Here is a 19,585-nt window from a genome sequence, read left to right as displayed (position 1 = left end):
TTGTTGGGGAGTGACCAGGGGAGACTGTATGGGGGCAGTGCAGAGCGTAGGGGACAGGAGGTATTGGGTATTGGGGCACTGACCTGGTGCTCTGAAGTACATAATCCAAGGTTGTTTAATATCCTCTAAATCGATACAGATGTAAAATCTCAAAGACAAAAGGTGCCATCTCTCCTCCCTCACAAAGGTATTATAAAGGAGGAATGGTTTCCATTCTGCTTACAAGCCAATAGCTGAAGGCTCTTCAACGTTTCTTCCAGTGAAAAAGTCACAGCAGTGGAATCCAAAGTTTCTTTCTGGACCTACATGATAGAGTGGTATTATAAAATGATCTCCCCTTTGATAGGCTTTTTTACTCTATAACAGCTGAACACACAAAAAAATACTATTATAAACATCTATAAATATAACATTTATGGGCACTTTCAAATAAGCAAAGCATGTCAAGCAATGCTGTATGAATTTTCAAGAAAGCTCATCACCCAGTAAAAAAAAATATTACTAGCTGAAATTTTTAGGGATATCATGAGTTTTGGGGATAGCTTGCCAAGAGCGGCATTTACTACCCTTAAGAGAAATATGGGAGTAACCGGAAAAGAGAGTGGCAGTTACTATCTTAAGCTTGCTGGGCAGACTGGATGGACCATTTGGTCCTTTTCTGCCGTCACTACTATGTTACTATGCACGTTCAATAGATTCATAAGTGATGCTGCTGGTGTGTCTGACTGTTCCAGATCATCAGTGGGCACAGGCTCGGCTCTCCCTGCTTGGCATGCAGCCCTCACGCAGAAACACATCAATGGTAGCATCGCTCCACTGACGCGATCTGCTTCCTTAAGGTCACGTTCAGCTGCTTATGCTCTGCTGCTCTGTTTCATCAACGTACAGGCTTCTGAAAAGACATTGGTATGGCAGCACCCCGACACGTCCTCTAATCATGAGCAATCAAATCTCTTTAAACATGAAATCAAAGGTCAGAAAGAAAAAGGGGAATTTGAGAGGGACAACAGCAGGGCTGGTAAAATAGAAATCTAAATATCTATAAAAAGGTTAATGGGCATGCTACAGCTATTTAGCATTCATCTAAAATAATGGGCTATACACTGTGGGGCAGATTTTTAAAAAGTATGCACGTGCGTACTTTTGTTCGCGCAACTGGCGCAAACAAAAGTACGCTGGATTTTAAAAGATATGTGCATAGCCGCGCGTATCTTTTAAAATCCGGGGTTGGCGTGCGCAAGGCTGCGCAAAAATTGGCAGCTTGTGTGCGCCGAGCCGCGCAGCCTGCCTCCGTTCCCTCCGAGGCTGTTCCGAAATCAGAGCGGCCTTGGAGGGAACTTTTTTTTTCGTCCCCTCCCCCCCCACCTTTCCCTCCCTTCCCCTATCTAACCCACCCCCCAGCCCTAACTAAATCCCCCTCCCCTACCTTATTTTGTTGAGTTACGCCTGGCAGGCATAACTTGTGCGCGTCCCCGGCTCCCTGCCCCGGCACAGGCCGCTATGCCGGAGCACTCGGCCCCGCCCCCGGACCGCCGTCACACCCCCAGACACACCCCAAATGCCGCGCCGCCCCTGACACGCCCCCCCCAGCAAAGCCCCGGGACTTACGCGCGTCCCGGGGCTTTGCGTGCACCGGTAGTCTATGCAAAATAGGCGCGCCGGCCTTTTAAAATCGACCCCTAAGGGGGGATAATTACCTCCTTTGCATGCCATTAGCATGCACTTGTGCAGGAAAAACCACGGGTTAGTAAGCACGTTTCTACATACTTTTTTCCTGCACATGAAGCCATTATATATCCGTATAGGGCTTTGCACGGGAAAACGGGCATGCAAACATGCATATAGGCATGCACAAACCCGCAGCAGCTTCATCACACTTTATTACATTGGCCCCATTCAACCCCAGGTTATTTTATAACAGCCAAGTAGGTGCACTAAATCACATTTTATGCACGTAAATGGCTTTGAAAATTCACCCATAGTAATTCACCCCATAGTATAACGGCTGACTTGATGAAGGGTTGTATCAGGTTGGTTGGCAATAAAGGAGTAATTTATAAATAGATATATTTATCTTTTTTTTTTTTTTTTTTACTTTATTTTCACGTACATGCCATTCAAGTACAAACTTGATTAGAAAAGAAGGCAGCAGTGCAGAAACAAAAAAAAGAAGAGAAATAAGAAAACATTTTTCATGAAATTTCTTAAGAGACCACAACACACTGGGGGAATCTAAATAAGTTCTGAGGGTCAAACAATAAAGAAAAAAAAAAAAAAAAAGCAGCTCGAAAACTGGTGCAGTTATAATTATAATATTGCTGGGAAGCCATGAATGAAACTAGAACCTTAGGACTGCTGTGGTTTCTTAGAGTCTATGAAAAAACACAACCGTGACGACTAATTAAAAAAAATAAAAAAAAATTCACATTATGAAATAATCACATTTTTTTTTACAAGGGAAACTTACAACAAATGTAGTGCCCAAAGCCAAAGCTTTCTGTCACATAGTCAAACTTGTTTTCCTGTGATCTTGGGTCGCTCTTGAAACATCCTGGAAAAAAGCCAAACTTTTTGGCCTTAAAATAAAAATAGACTTATTTTTAAAAGAAAAAAAAAAAACCAAACAAACCCAAAAACACACCCTGTCCTGAGGAAAACCAAAGAAGAGTTCCTCTGCTGACCTCTTCAGCACTATTGGACTTTTCCCAATAGTAGACCATTGATATCCAAACTGTCCTCTGTTAGAGGTACATTTTCCTGATGAGCTCCTTGGCCATCTCTTGCCACCAGTTGGGGGGGGGGGCGATATAAAAAAAAACAAAACACACACCTCTACATCTAGGTGGAATAGACTCAGATGGGACATGCAAAATCTCCAGCAGAAATTCTTTCTGTACTGGGGAAGTGTGTGCCAGCAATTGGCCAGCGCGCGCAAGTTGCTTCTGCTCCAATGGAGCGGACTGGGAGGGAATTTCCCTACCTTCCCATCCCTTAAACCCTTTATCCTGCCTTTCCCTTCTTTTTTTTTTTATGCTGCTTACTGCTCCGCTGTAGCAGCCACCTCCAGCCCCACCCCTTTCTCTGGGCCCGGCCCTTATTTGTGTACTGGGGTTTACTTGCGTGTTAGGGCCTGTTTGAAAATTTGCCCAGCACGCGTAAGGCCTGGCCACGTATGTAAACCCCGGGATTTACGCATGTGGGGTTTAAAAATTGTACCCGTTAGTGAATCAGGTAGTAAGTGAGTTTCTGAGGCAACAGGATATAAAGTGACTTGGCTAAGGTCCCACCAATGGCAGGCACAGAATTTGAACCCTGGCTTTCAGGCCATTGTTCTAAGCCCTAGGCCACCTCCTTCTGCTATAGTCTTGTTCTGTTTTAGCACTGTGCATGGTTAAACTGAGCAAACAGTAAACTTGTAGCTGAGGCCCAACTGAAATAGGCCTTTGCGTTCTTTAAATGCTGGGCTGTAGGGTTTCCAGATTGGTTTGAGATAGCTGGGTTCTGCTGAGCTGCCACAGCAGTATAACAGGGCTCGATTGATTCATGCTGCTTTGCAATCATCATTCCCATGTTCCACATTCAGATTTTACAAATACAAACGAAGCCTAACTTTTCCTTGTTATCATTAGTAACAGTACTAGTGGAAAAAACACTTTAAAAAAAATAAATTATTCCTTAAGCATTTCAACAAAAAAATTAAAGATTGGAGTGGAAAAGATGACTTGTTTCACTCCTGAGGCAACTTTTGTTTTTAAACATTTTCTTCTTAGCATCTACAAACCTCAGTAAAGTGGGGTGCAGTTCTGTTTATCTTTATCAACCACCCTCACTCCCTCCTTGCCGGTATGTTACATGTGAAGTAGGAATTGAACATGAGATTAAAGAATAGTTCCAAGGAAGGAGAATTTTAAAAGGCAAAGACAGGGTGATAATAAAAAGGTGAGCACAAAGAAAAGAGAGCTAGGAATAAGAGCAAAGGAGTAACACTAAAGCCAAGAAACAGGTAAGCTAAAGATACGTTGAAGAATCTATTGCTGATTTAATATTCTAGGCTCCAGGATTTCCCTGTGGGAATGGGAAAAGGTTATAGCTCTGCCTACTTTGTGCCCTATTTATTATTACATATTATTCTGCTGGTAGTCTGCTTAGAAAATCATGAGAGGTCTAGAACAGATAAATGTGAATCAGTTATTTACTCTTTTGGATAATAGAAGGACTAGGGGGCACTCCATGAAGTTAGCATGTGGCACATTTAAAACTAATCGGAGAAAGTTCTTTTGCACTCAACACACAATTAAACTCTGGAATTTGTTGCCAGAGGATGTGGTTAGTGCAGTTAGTGTAGCTGGGTTTAAAAAAAGGATTGGATAAGTTCTTGAAGGAGAAGTCCATTACCTGCTATTAATTAAGTTGACTTAGAAAATAGCCACTGCAACATGGGAGAGATTTAGTTTTTGGGAACTTGCCATGTTCTTATGGCCTGGATTGACCATTGTTGGAGACAGGATGCTGGACTTGATGGACCCTTGGTCTGACCCAGTATAGCATGTTCTTATGTTCTAATGGTTATATTGTATTAGGTGGAATATAAGAATATTTAGAAATCATAAACAGGAGTTAAATGAAGAGCTACAGAAGAATCATACCTACCACACTCGAGTAGTTCTATAAAAAAATCAAGAGTAGAAACAATCACTTTTTTTTTATACCTACCCTATAACTACAAAATGTAATAAAATAAAAACTGCTTCACCACATTTTTTGAGTGTTGAGAGTGTTTGAAAGAAATATAGGTAAGAGCTCAAAAGAGCTTTTCAAGATGAACACAGCTGCACACCTATCCTAGTGAAAAGGGGTTTCTCTCTTTATTGACCTTTGGTGGCCACAAAGGAGAAATGAAAGAGTAAGAAGTGCAAATAAAGCAACAGAATAATTGAAAATTAAAGGCAAGTAAAGCCTATTCAGGAAAAATCACACCAAAAAAAAAAATTAACCCCCCCAAAACAAACTAAAAACCTCCGTCCAGGGATCAGACAGAAGAACAAAACTATTCTTTCTATCCCCCCCGTGCTGTTATAGGGCACCAGACACTCTCCCCTCACCACACCGTCTCTAATTGAAGCAGTAGTGAGCTTGGCAAACGCTTACCGAAGCCCTTTACTAGCACCTGCTGTTCATTACCCAGCAGCCTTTTAAAAAAAGCAAACCCCAAAAGCTATTAATGGGTCTGGCAACCATCGCATAGCTTTTCTAACTTAATAAAGTGAGCTAGAATTGGTGCTGCACAATATTTATATGTTATAAGAGATTTGAAAATAACATTTGGAATTTGGGAGGAGCAATGGGCTTAACCTGCCTGCAAGTTCTACCCCTTTTCTTTATAACGCTGAGTATGCAACATGGTAAGTTTATTATAAATTATGTCTTCTTAAGGATTACTTAACTGGAAGCTCTGAAAGAAAACTGAACAGTATGAGATGGCGAGTTCATTTGATTTCCGATTTGGTGTAGCCATGACTGTAGGCTCATCGGCTAACTTCATGTTAATTTTCAACACTCATATGGTTCGGACCTTGTTTAAATTTCTTGGCCAAACTGAATTGGAAAGCTATTTGTAACAGAAATTTAAACTCTTGTTTTCAACTATATATCGTGCATTGTCAAATCAGGGACACCGTAGCTGCCTCATACTTTAAATGTTAAAAAGAGATTCAAGTGGTTTTGAGTTTAATATTTTAAAACTATTTCACATCCAGATTCATTTACAAACAGATTTAAATAAAGCCTTAAAAATAGACTGGAGTACTAAAAAAAAAAAGTGTTTTTGTGTAACATCTTAATTACAAATGTGTGTGTTTAATATTCTCCTGACCCTGTCACCCCCTCAGGTTTGCGCGCGCTCCACGATGAATATGCAGGAGACACAGTATGGGCAAACGTATTTCCAATGGATACAAACTTGTTTCCTGCACGTTCATCGTGGATCGCCTGAAAACCTGATTAAGAGCCCAGGTTTGTTTCAGTCAGAGGGGAAAAAGAAAAATGTTAGAACTGCTCTCTCGCCTCCCATAGCCCAATCTACCCCTTGGATTTCTTTCTACACCCATTGACTAACTTAAGAGTATTCGCGATCCCTATGCTGTAGTCAATATAAAGTTCACTTTTTAATCAAACATGTAGTTGTTGTTAAATGGAGGAAGCGGAGAACAAAACCATCCTCCAAAATAGCCGAAGAATTCCTGCTCAAAGCTAGGCTGAACGTGTAATGTTATTGAGAAGCCAAACGATTCTGTAACGCAAAAGCGAAAGGTCACATTGCTAAATCCGAATAATGTGTGGAGGACGCCCTTAAAACCGTTTCCTTGCCTTCCGTCTTGTCCTTCACGCTCAGCTGCCGGAGGGATTCAGTAGATTTCCGAACAGCTGGTGTTCGTGAAGACTCGTTTCTTTTTCTTCTGGCTCCTCGATCGGCCTTTCTTGCACGTGTTGGCTGCCCTGACCTGAGGGGTTCTGACAGGAGCTAAGACCCTTGTGTCTTGCTTAGCTGCATTGCAGGGTTAGTTTACTTTTCTGGAGCCTGCAGGATGAATGCTGCATTCTTCTGAGATATTGGTTAAATAAATACTTTTTTTTTTAGTGTGGTTCTTTCCACCCCTATGGATGTTTTAACTACCGCTTTCCTTTGTTTTATTTTAATATTTAAGATTGAGCTTCTTTTGAATACTTTTTCCCTGTTACATCTATTGGCTGCTTTTATAGGGTGCTCTTTCTCTCCAAAGCTAATGTCCAGAGGAGGAGAGTGTGTGTCTTTATTGGGGGGGGGGCAGTAGAGAAGTGCATTTTTGCAGGCTTCACTCTGGCTTGGGGAAATATTTCCTATTCTGAGGCATGCAGCCATTTCAACCTTCTCACTTTCCAAGTTCTAGAAGTATCAACTATGCCCTTCTAGCTAGGACTCCTGTCCATAATCCCAGCTGCTGCAAGCCAGCTCCTCTGTTGCTGGAACAGACCTTCAAGTAGTAATGCAGCTCCTTTGACTGGAACTTCTGTACTTTCCATGTCTGACTTAAATCAGATGGCTCTGTTGCTGCCTAGTACAAATCTGGATGAGATCTGGTTTCTGATTGTACAAGTGCAGTGGCTTATTTTGCTACAGCTTTATGCCATGATTCTATAAAAGTGATTATGTTCTTCATGGCTTCTTCTGAGAGCCAGATTTCTTACTAAATACAGTAGGTTTCTGTATAGAACAGTCTATTAAAAGTGGGTAGGTATTAGGTAAGCTTATTTTAAAAACTATAAATACATTAATAAAGTTAAATGGGACTCTGTGTTACAAGTGGGGTGCCCTATGCTTTAACATTACATTGGGATGATCCTCTCCAGCTAGCAGGAGACCTGCACTTCTTACATGCATCTGCTATCTCCTTTGCCTGCCTCAGCCTGCAGTCATGGACCAGACTTCAGGCAGTGGGTGCTGCTGTTGTATGATGACTCAAAACATCTTCCCCTAGGGGATGTGAATGCTGCCTCCTCAGCATCCCTGGCTAATCTGGAGAACAGAAGATCTGATCAGCTGAACTCTGGGTTTCCCCCTGGCTGTGCACAGCACTGCCACTGAACCACTAGGCTAGCTCTGATTTTGATTATAGTTTCATTCTCAACAAGATGCCTCATGTGATAGATGTAGTGCAACTTCTTATCATAACACTCCTGCTGGACTGCAAGTTGTTGTGGCATAGGTGACCCTAAATGGAGGCAGAAGGCTGCTTTGCAACCTTGTATGACAGAATTTTTTATAAAATATTTAATTTCTTGGAGAAGATCAGTTGCTGCTTTAGTGGCAGATGTACTAAGAGTTTCCCATTTTGTATGTAAGGAGAATAATACTTACTACAGCCGCCCTTTCATTAGAAGCCAGTGCACTCCCATCAAAACTACCCTAGGTCATAAATAGTAACAATAAATAAATAAAATCAAAGCTTAGTTTCTTAGCCAGGCCTTCCCCTAATCTCTACCCAATCTCTCGTGACCATGAGCATTCCAGAGTCTGCCCAGCTACCAGGCTGCTTTCTCTACCTATCTAAGCCACAATATCCCACAGAAAAAAACACTTAGATTGTAAGCCCTCTGGGGATAGGGAAATACCTACAGTACCTGAATGTAAACCGATGTGATATATACAGACATTCATTTGATCTAAGATAATAAATAATAATCTTCTGACAATTGCTGCTTCTCAATAGGCATGCAGTATTCCTACTCAATGTACCCTGCCTGCCGTTTACTTCCTATCTGTTGGATGCATATATTATGTACTCAGTATATTGTTTTGAGGAGTTTTCTATCTAATCCACCTTGACCCTACCAGTAGGGTAAAGGTGCAATATCAAATGCCTATAAGTAAATACAAATCTTGGTTTCCAAGGACTGATCCTGCTGCCTCTTGTGGCTGTAAGAAACTCCCAACTTCTCCATTTTTTCCTCAGCTCTTACGGTTATGCTCAATGGGTAAATGTGCCCCAAAACAATAAATTGTACCAGTTCTATATACTCCCATTTTTAAGGAGGTTAATAAATATAGAAAAAGGTGAGAATATTCTACGTGAAAGGAGGCAGCAGGAAATATCTTTGCCTTTTCCATAAAGGCAACATTTTGTGTTGACTTTTGTTGTGAATATTTTTGCACATCACCACCTGTTGTGTTTTTTTGTTTTGTTTTAATCCATAACTTTTACCTCTTCTGTGCCTTTCTTTGACTAGTTGGCTCTAAGCTGGTGTTTTGGGGTTTTTTTTCCCATTTGAATTCAGTCCTATTTTGCCCATAAAACTGGACAGAGAATGCAACTTCACTCCTCCAGAAATGGTAGGACTAGCGCACACTACAGAATCGCTGCAATAAAACGCCTTGCTCTCATCTTAAACACCAGCTCTAGCACAGGAATTCCCAAACTTGTCTTGGTGATGCCACACTTAATCAGGTGTTCAGGAGAAAAATGTGGATACATTGGAAATAAATTTGCCTATACTTTGTCTCCTGCATATTCATTTTGGAGCTCCTGAAAACCTGAGTGGTGATAGGGTCAGGAGAATAGATTTGGGAAACCCTGTTAGCAGCTCAGCAAAGTCTCAATTGCTACCATCTGAATTTAGAATTGTTGCTGAATGCTTTTACAGATTTATTTGGTTCCATTTTTCAGTTGAGGTTTCTCTTTTTGTTTTTTGTTTTTCAGTCTGCTTGAATAACATTTTTCTCAGTAACTTTCTATTAGCTACTTGTGAGAATCAAAAATAAAATGTCATTTAGCTTTGAGCTGTAATCTTCTCCAACATGGAACTTGTGTTTTTGGTCTTGTAACACAGTTTATGCAGATTTGGGAGATGTGGAACATTTGCTGACATCACTATCAAAGCAAAAGAACCAGAACACTAAAGAGGCTTTTGGGAACCCAGAGCAAGGTATGAAATGTTTTTATAGTAGCTTTGTGTGCCTTTGTTTTTGAAATTTTCCTCTGGGGTAAACTGGGATACCCTATGTTGGTTTTCCAACTTTCTCTGCATTATATCTTTCCTATGGCTAGGGTCCTTTGTTTTTCAGTTTTGTTTTTTTTTAATTTTCCCAGGAATTTGTGTGTTATAACAAACAATGGAAGAAAAATAACTTTTTATGTTGATTTTTCTCCTGTTTTATGTAAAAAAACAACTGCTAAATTCCTGTGGAAAAAATGAAAACTGAAAAAGGCCCCTACATATGGTCTTGGATAGCAATTTGCAGATCTAGGAGGAGTGTGGTGTTGCTTAATGTGTGGTTTTCATCTGCTTTGGGCATTTTTCTAAAAACTACAAGGGATTTGAATTCATTTATTTATTTATTTTTTGTTTTTATATACCGAAGTTCTTGTACAATATACAAATCAATCCGGTTTACATGTAACAGAGAAAAAGCCAAGGGCATTAGTGGACGCCCAAGGGCTTTACAAGGAACAATTAAAAACAATTAAAAACAAAGGAAACAAAAGAACTCCAAAAAAACAATTAAGTAGTAAATCTTTCATAGTTATACACAAATCTCTCCTGGTTGTACATAAATATAAGTATATTTCTAAGGGTATACATAAATCTTTAAGGGTTATACATGATTGAAATAAGGGAGGGTGTTATAGCGAGGAACTGAATTGAGTAAGTTTCGCAAAGAGAGCTACTTATGGGAGGTTTGACTTGCTGCTTGACTAAGGATTCAAATTTATACAGAGGGAGATAGAAAAAGGCGTGCCAAAGTATGGGGAGAGATCAATTGGAATCTGCTTATGTGTCTATGAATGCTTGGCTGACGAGCCAGGTTTTTAACTTTTTTTTGAACACCGGATGGCTGGGTTCAAGTCTTAGGTCTGGGGGGAGAGCATTCCATTGGTGGGGTCCTGTGGTAGATAGGGCTCGTTTCCTTAGTGAGGTTTTTGAAGGTGGGGCATACAGTGTGCCTTTGTAAGCGTTTCTGATGGGTCTGGAGGATGTGTGGGGTCGTAGTTGTGTCATGTTTGATGGGAGAGATGTTGTGGATGGCTTTATGAATGATAAGGACTTTGAAGAGGATCCTGAACTTGATAGGTAGCCAGTGTAGGTTGCAGAGAATGGGGGTGATATGTTCCCTTTTGTTGGAGTTTGTAAGGATTCTAGCGGCGGCGTTCTGTACCATCTGTAAGGGTTTTATTGTATTAGTAGGGAGACCGAGTAAGAGAGAGTTGCAATAGTCAATCTTGGTTAGGATAATGGATTGTAGTACTAGACGGAAATCGTTGAAATGAAGGAGAGGCTTTAGCTTTTTGAGGACTTACAGTTTGTAAAAGCAGTCCTTTGTGGTGGTGTTTGAATTTTTTAAGGTTTAGTTGGTTGTCTAGCCATGCTCCTAGATTCCTGATGTCTGGTGAGAAGTTGATGTTAGAACTTGAGGTTTGAGCAATGCTTGTTAGGTTGATGTGGGAATCATGGGAGATAATGAGCATCTCAGTTTTATTGGTGTTCAGCACTAAATTGAGGCTGGAGAGTAGTTGTTTAATTGGTTGGAGGCAGTTGTTCCAGTGGGCAATAGTTTTTTGCAGGGATTCTGTAATCGGTATGAGAATCTGTATGTCATCCGCATAAAGATAATGAGTGAGTTTGAGATTTGAGAGAAGTTGACAGAGTGGGATGAGGTAGATGTTGAACAGCGTGGGTGAGAGGGAGGAGCCTTGAGGGACTCCCTGATCTGACAGGATAGGATGAGATTCTTTATTATTTATCCTAACTTTGTAGAACCTGTTGCATAAGAAGGACTTGAACCAGTTAAGTGCGGAACCTTTAATGCCTATGTTTGCTAGTTGGTCTATGAGTGTTGTGTGATTTACCGTGTCGAAAGCTGCGGATAAATCTAGAAGCACCAACAGGTAGGGTTGTTTTTTTCTCCAGGTTTAAGAGGATGGTGTCCGTGAGTGAGAGAAGGAGGGATTCGTTATTTAAACATTTGCGAAAGCCGTACTGAGCTGGGGAGAGTATGTTGTGATCTTCGAGGTATTCTGAAAGTTGCTTGTTGACAGTTTTTGGCTATCATAGGTAAGTTTGCGATGGGCCAGAAGTTAGCTGGGTCCTTTGGAGAGGCGTTTGGTTTTTTTAGTAAAGGTTTGAGAATTGCCAATTTTAACTGGTTGGGTACTATGCCTTGAGATAGAGAGGTATTTATGATTTCTGCCAGTGGTTTTGCGATGGTATTCGGGATGGCGATAAGCAGGTTTGTGGGTAATGGATCTGAAGGGTGGGAGGATGGTTTGAGTTTCTTGAGGGTGTTTTCGATTTCGAGTGCGGAGGTGGGTTCGAAGGACTCTAGACTGAAGTTTTGTTGAGGTTGGGAGGTGGGGTGATGGTGTGGGGCTGTGGACTGAGAGAGGACGTGTTAAGTTGGAGATTTTAGCCTTGAAGTATATGGCGAGTTCATTGGCTTTGTTGAGTGCTTGGTGGTCCGGGATGGAAGGAGGTAATGGTTTGGTAAGTGATGAGACGTATGAGAAAAGTGCCTTTGAGTCGAAGACAAAATTGTGGATTTTTTTTGCATAAAAATCTTTCTTGGTTTTGTGGATGGCGTTCCTGTAGGTGTTGAGTAGTGATTTATAGGTGGCAAGTGCTGAGGTGGATGGATTTTTCCTCCAGCATTGTTCTTTATTTCTTAGTTTTTGTTTTAGGGATTTGAGATCCGGGGTAAACCAAGGTTTTCTGTTAAGTGCAGGTTGTATTACTTTGGTGGTCGTTGGGCAGATTTGATCCGCAATTTTTTTAGTGAGATTGATCCATGATGTAGTGGCAGTGGTTGCGTCGGTGAGGTCCAGTAGGTTTAGTTTATTGGAGATCTGTTCGCTGAGTAAGTCCAGTGGGCACGGTTTCCTGAAATTTATAGTGGATTTAGTGGAGGCTTGAGGTGGGGGTTTTTTTTATCTTGAGGGTAGTGTGGATGACACTGTGGTCTGACCAGGGGACTTGAGAGCAATTGGGGTTGGAGAAGATGGAAAAGCTGTTGTTGATGAAGATGAGGTCCAATGTGTGACCTGTCTTGTGAGAGGGGCTGTTGATAATTTGTGAGAAACCTAGATGGCTGAGTGATGAAAGAACTGTTTCGCAATTGCTAGATTGTGGATAAGTGTCAACATGTAAGTTGAAGTCGCCCAGGATAATTGCTGGTTTATCTACGTTGATGTGTTTTGCTATAAGCTCGATCAGAGGGGAGGGGTCAAAGTCTAAAGTTCCTGGAGGGGCGTAGATGAGGCAAATTTGTAGTTGTTCAGCTTTGAAGAGGGAGAATTCGAGTTTGTTGGTGAAATTTTTCTGTTGTAAGGTTAGACAGTGTCCTTTTTTTGCAGCAATGAGGAGCCCTCCTCCTTTTTTTTTTTTTTTTTTTTTTTTTTTTTTTTTGGGTCTGGGGACTGAGATGAGGTCATAGGCATGTGTAGGAAGCTGGTTCGTTAGTACTATGTCTGTAGGTTTTAACCAGGTTTCCGTGATAGCACAGATGTCTGGGTTAACTTCTATAAGATAATCATTGAGGATGTGCATTTTTCTGGTAAGCGATTGAGCATTGAAAAGTTAGTGTGAATAGTGAGAGACCCAGGAATTGTGTAACTGGGGATATCATGATAGGGATTAGTCTTTGTTGTCGAGTGATGAGATGAAATGCAGGTTTTGTGTATATTCTTGATTTGCCCTTGATTGTAGGTATGGCGAAGAGGTGCATCTTTGTGGTGATATCCAGGGGAAGTATAGTGCGAGGGAGTGGAGATGCTGCTGTGATGAGGACAGTGGTGGTATTAGATGTAGCGTGAGATAGACCAAGGTCTAAGAATTTTTAAAACTGGCTGTGTGGACCTTTCTATGTCTTAAAGCTCCCTCAGGGGGCCTTCCCCGTGGGTCTCCCTCAACGATGAGTCTTTCAGGAAGGCAAGGTAAGTGAGAGAGTCTTGTAGGAACCAGTGTGAGGTTAGATGAGGTTTGGATAGATCCTATTGTATCCTGGGGTGAGTTTAGAGAGTTTCTGAGGCGTGGTGAAGTACGAGTGATGCAGGTATGAGGAGTGCTGGTGACTGTATGATAAGGTCAGGAGGAGTGTAAAAGTGAGCTTGATGAGTTTGGGTGAATTGCTGGTGAGGGCTTGAAGGATGTTTGAGAGAGAAAGTGGCTGAAAGATGGTATGTGCTTGTTGTGGTTGGAAGGAATGAAGCATTGATTGAAGAGGTCGCCTGTGAGAGGGGGAGGCGCTGGTCCTGGGTCCTGGGGCTCTCCAAGGGGCGCACTAAGGGACAGGCCCCTTAGGTCGCGCTCCTTTGGGCGCGCGGCACCTGGAGGAGGAGCAGGAGATTAAATCCCCAGCAGACGCGGTGGGTTGTGTCGCTGGTGCGTCCCTTCCCTGATTGGAGGAGATGGGGAAGGGGCGTGTGTTAGCCGCCGAAGGGGAGAGAAACGGCGTCCGGCCTCGTGGTCGGCGAGAGGGCTTCCCGGGGGGAAGAGCGAGTATTTGGTGGCCTTACCCCGGTGGGCTCTAGCGCCGGTCGCGCAGGCCCAACTCCCAGCTCCCTCTCCTGGATTCTGAAGATGGTCGTCTGGTCCGGGGGACGGGGCGAAAAGGGCGCCTGGAGGAGGAGCAGGAGATTAAATCCCCAGCAGACGCGGTGGGTTGTGTCTCCGGTGCGTCCCTTCCCTGATTGGAAGAGATGGGGAAGGGGCGTGTGTTACGAATAGGTAAAATGCAATTTGCATCTTACCTATTCATAAATGCATTTGAAACGAATAGGTAAAATGCAATGAATGAGACCATTTTTGTTTCATTTGTGGACCCTGGAAATGACTGGAGGGTGCCCATGAATTTAAATAAACACTTCCCCATTTCATTTGTTTCCCATTCAAGTCTATGGCTGTGCTGAGCAAACAAGTGCAGGCAGGGTCTAACAGGTAACTAGAAATTCTAAGCACAAAGGATCTGGGGTGATTGTATCTGATGATCTTAGTGGCCAAATGTGAATAAAGGTGACAGTAAAAGCCAGAAAGATGTTTGGCTGCAAAGAGAGAAGAAAAGTCAGAAGAAAAAGGGAGGTGATATTGCCCTGTATAGATCCCTGGTGAAATCTCATTTGGAATACTGTGTAAAATTGTGGAGACACACAGTCAAAAGAATATAAACAGGATGTCGAGAGGGTGGCTACTACAATGGTCAGTGCTCTTCTTACTAAAGCATATGGGGATAGACTGAAGATCTAAACATGTATGTACACCTAGAGGAAGGCGAGATAGGGGAGATATGATAGATTTTAAATAACTCGAAGGTTTCCATAAACATGAGGGATCATGAGGAGGATGAAAGGTGGTAGACTCAGGAGTTATCTTTAGGAAATATTTATTTACAGAGGGTGGTGAATGTATGGAACAGCCTCCCAGTGGTGGTGGAGACAGTGTTTTGAATTTAGGGAAACATGGGATAAATATAGGGATCTCTGAGTGATGGGAATTATAAAGCTAATTAATTGGGATTATGGGCAGACTAAATAGGCCATATAGTCTTTCTGTTGTCATGTTTCTATGTAACCAACTGTTGCCTGTGAGACATGGCAGCCTCCTAGGATCCAAAGCAGGACAAGTTAGGAAGGAGGATAAATCACAATGAAGCATCTTTATAATAGCTTATAGCTGCTATCTGGATCAATTGTTCATGGGTGAATGTGGTAGAATTCCATACCTTAGATTCTGAACTTAGCTGGGGCAAAGATAGCCAAACCACCATGTTTTGGCAGGGATTATCTGAGAAAATAAGATGAAGTTGCTGCCTGAGACCTTCCTCGTCCCTCAAAGCACTTCATTGCCTTGGCTATTTGTATTGACCCGAGATTCCAGGAACAGGCTCATGAAAAGAACTCCCAGCGGACCTTGCTTGTGGATCCCAGACCTCAAAATCTTTCATAACCCATTCTAGAACCACAGAGGATGCCATCCTTGAAAAACCTATGCAATTAGATAATACCTGACTCTTGCTTGATGAGAAACAAAGGCAAAGATTGCAAAATCTTTCTCTATTGTTCTGCACAGGATCATTTTGGCTGTCTCTCCTCTGAGACCAGGAAATGTTACAACACTACATCAGGAGGGTAGCCTTGCACCATACTGCTTCCTCTCCACTACTAATAGTACTAGTCTGTCTCACCAACAGAAAATGTTCAGACCAGAGCCAAGAGTCAACTTAGTCACTGTTATGCCAATGTGGTTGCCCTACTACCAGTTTAATTACCCCTTGTGTCATATCAGTTTCCTTGCCTATTATGATGCAGATTGGGCCTCGCCAAGTGAACCTTCAGTTTTATGTGTTGTCTAAGCAAGTGGTTCTCAACCTGTTATCTGTCAGGACACACCTGACATAAAGTACTCACATGCGTGACACACGGAACAATGACTGTCACGGGGCTAAATGTAGACATATACTCTGTATCCACAGGAACCCCAACAATGGGTGCAGGCAGAACTAAGACATTGCCCGTACAGCTCACCATACAAATAAAGATATTTCTGGTGTCATCTTAGTAATAGCAACACTACCAGGTGCAATAGCCCTACTTGTGAAAAGACAGCAATTTACCACCAATGAATGTCCTATTCAGAAAATACAACAAACAAGTGATATGAATGCCTACATGCTAGTAAAATACCTCACCTTGGTCACATACACAGACGTAACCTTCACCAAGAACAAAAAGACCTCAGATTACAAATATGGAGACAAACTGGAATGGAAACCCAAAAAAGGCACTCTGCATGCAGTGCAAAACTGGAGGAATGGAAACAGAAATACAGCACCTAACAGATTCCAGGATCTGCAGTAATGCACACAAACTAATCTGCACAAAGTTACAGCTGTATTATGGAACACAAACAGTAACAATCCAACTTTGAAAAAGGCAACGCTGCAAATATTTAACCAGGCCCTAAACCCCAATACACTTCCTATTACGGATGTGCAATTGTTTTCAACGAATGTGTAATCCACAACAAATAGGGACCTATTTGGTCTGCAAAATGAATAGCAATCCCCTACGAATGAAACATATCAGTAGTTTCATGAGAGAACACCTAGCCATAATGTCCCTATACTAGATAGGTATTTATACCCCTATATGAGGCCCACCTAGTTACTCAAGGTGAGGTGTAGGGGTTAGGGACCACTTTGAGATACGGCCATACGGCCGGCGCCATTTTGCAATACGGCAACGAGTGCAAGAGGTCGCTCCCGGACCCCTGCTGGACTTTTGGCAAGTCTTGTGGGGGTCAGGAGGCCCCCCCAAGCTGGCCAAAAGTCCCTGGGGGTCCAGCAGGGGTCCGGGAGCGATCTCCTGCGCTCGTGACGTCGGGGGAGAGGAACCAAAATGGCGCCGGCGCTACTTTTGCCCTGTCATATGACAGGGCAAAGGTAGCGCCGGCGCCATTTCTATTAACGCAGCCATGGCCCGAGAGTGGAAGATCACACCAGGACCCCCCACTGGACCCCAGGTAATTTAAAACATTTTGGGGGGGTTCGGGAGGGTGGGGGATTTATTTTAAAGGGTCGGGGTGGGTTTTAGGGTTTTAGTGTGCCGGTTTTCCCGCCCTCCCCGATTTACGATTTAAACGATTTAAAAAAACAAACAAACCACGACGATCAGATTCCCTCCCCCCCCCCCCCCCCCCCCCCAGCCAAAATCGATCGTTAAGACCGATCACACGATTCACATATCTAACAGGCATTATACAAGAAGTTTTTATTATAGAAGCAAGCCGTTAAGCCTGTTAAAACGGGCAAGGTGTGCTGGCCAGAGCTGTCTATTCCACGCAGTCACAGCTGCTCATGGGCCCGTTAAAATGGGCAAGATGTTCGCAGCATGTCGATCAGAGCTCTCGTCCGTGCAGTCAGAGCTGCTCCCTTCTGCGCATTCATGGCGTGGCATGTCAGTGAGAGCTGCTCTCTACTGCACATTCGTGGCACGTCGGTCACCGCTATAGCTGATGGTTAGGTAAGGGGTGCTTTTGGGAGGTTTAGAACACATTATGAGTATTTCCTATGGAAAAAATATTCTTGACTTACAACCAATTTGAGTTACAACCAGCCCTCTGGAATCAATTGAGTTTGTAAGTCAAGCGTCCACTGTGTTTCTACCTTAAGCAAGCATAGCACACAGTGAACTTTTATTCTTGGGTTCTATCTGAGAAGGTTGTTTGCTGGACTACCTCAGCTCTGCCAGCCTGTCTTGCCCCTATCAAAACCACAGGGACCAGACTACCTCCGCAATGCCATCCTGTCTTGCACCTTTCAACTTTCTGCCACGCTGCCTTGCTGCTGCCATACACCAGACGATTCTACTCCTTGTGGTGTTCTTGCCACTATCATGGTTCCTCAGTGTGTTGGTGCTAGTCCTTCTGCTGCTTTTTCCCTTTATCGGCACTTTGTGGTTTTTTCTGACACTCTTTCTGCTTGCTATGTTCCCCCTTCATTGTGCTGTAGGATGTTGATGCCACTTGTCTTGCCACTGTGCCTGTCGTGCTGCCTTCGAGGGTTCATGCAACTGTTATTGGTGCTCTCTTTTGAAGCTGTGGTGTGTTTTTGACACTCTTGCTGCTGCTTTGCACCTCTGTTAAAGCACTCTTGCCACTCCTGGAACCCCTTTGCCCCTTTACATTGCCTTAGGCTATTCATGCCACTTTGGTGCCATTTTGCCACAGTCTAAGTACCTTGGAGCTATTTTCTTGTTCTGATGATTGCTCCCCAGAAGTTTCATCAGAATTGATAAGAAAACTCCAAATCTGCAGCCAAAAATAGGCTGCAAATACTTCCCCCATTGACTTTAATGGCAAAACAAAAAATGAATGAAACTAATAAACGAATTGTTTTTCCCCCCCTATGAAACAAATTTGGGTCCCAACAAAACGAAACAAATTTTTTCCTTCTGCACATCCCTACTTCCTATTAGGAAAACAGAACAAGCCAAGCTGCTATAGAAACTACAAGCTTGCAGAATACCTCAATTCAGTCACACATGCAGAACACAAGACAAATACAGAATAAAGGGATCATTTATTTTATTTGTATTTATTTATTATTTTTATATGCCGACATTCGATCTGAGATATCACATCGGTTTACACTCAGGTACTGTAGGTATTTCCCTATCCCCAGAGGGCTTACAATCTAAGTTTTTGTACCTGAGGCAATGGAGGGTAAAGTGACTTGCCCAAGGTCACAAGGAGTGACAGTGGGACTCGAACCCTGGTCTCCTGGTTCGTAACCCACTGCTCTAACCACTAGGATCATAAAGTTAATGTGTCTGGTTTGCCATTGTTACAGTGCATATAGAGTGTGGCTTACTGTTTCCAGTTCAGATTTGGTCTGCACATTTCTACTTAAACATTCCTCAAGTAATTTAAAATAATTGTAAAATATACTAATAAACGTGTTTCAAAACAGCTGGTGAATAGAATAATATCCAACAGTTAAACTCATAAAAATGATTACATTCTCCAAACACCAATAAAATGCTTCAAACAGAAGACACATCACATAATACCCAATAATTAAAATGTCAGTCAATCATCAAGAAAAATAAACTTAAAGCTACCGTCTTTCTCTCTCCAGCATCTCTCCTACTCCTTTCCCATGCAGGCCAGCAGTAGCTTCTGAAGCTCTATCCTCTTCCTTAGGGCCAAGACCAGTCTCTCTCACACTCTCACGCCAGTCATGCACCCATAACCAGTTTGTCTCTCACACACCAAGCACCAACCTCCTTGACCGGTCTCAATCACACTCATGCTCTTTCACTTACAACATGCCTGCTCCCTCTCTCACGCACTCATCCTCCCCCAGAGCACACATGGCAGCTGCAGCAGCCTCCTTCTCCAGCCCCTACATTGGCCACGGGGGCTAACGCTGCTTTGCCTCTCTTATTCTGAGTATTGTTTCTTGATCTTCATTTTGATGCTGTACATTCAGTGCACTATACCGATTACTGGAGCCTTACCTTCCTTTATTTAGTGTTTTTCTTGTGCTTTGATTTATAGACAA

The 19,585-nt window shown here is 42.6% G+C and overlaps 1 protein-coding gene across 2 annotated transcripts in view; it reads left to right on the top strand.

Moving 5' to 3' along the window:
• The first annotated feature begins 5,088 nt into the window (after nucleotides 1-5,088).
• OVCH1 (ovochymase 1) overlaps nucleotides 5,089-19,585 on the top strand; it is a 161,345-nt gene continuing 146,848 nt past the window's right edge. For both annotated transcript variants that reach the window (XR_003856433.1, XM_029599997.1), the window contains exons 1-2: nucleotides 5,089-5,402; nucleotides 9,364-9,459. Coding sequence is in view for 1 of the 2 variants with exons in the window: in XM_029599997.1 (XP_029455857.1) it covers nucleotides 5,342-5,402; nucleotides 9,364-9,459 (157 nt within the window). In the remaining variant the exon portion in view is untranslated. The remainder of the gene's footprint in view (nucleotides 5,403-9,363; nucleotides 9,460-19,585) is intronic.

This window comes from Rhinatrema bivittatum, chromosome 4 (genome assembly GCF_901001135.1).
Source record: "Rhinatrema bivittatum chromosome 4, aRhiBiv1.1, whole genome shotgun sequence".
NCBI lineage: Eukaryota > Metazoa > Chordata > Amphibia > Gymnophiona > Rhinatrematidae > Rhinatrema > Rhinatrema bivittatum.
Note: the sequence above shows the minus strand (reverse complement) of the source record. Positions and strands in the feature narration are given on the sequence as shown.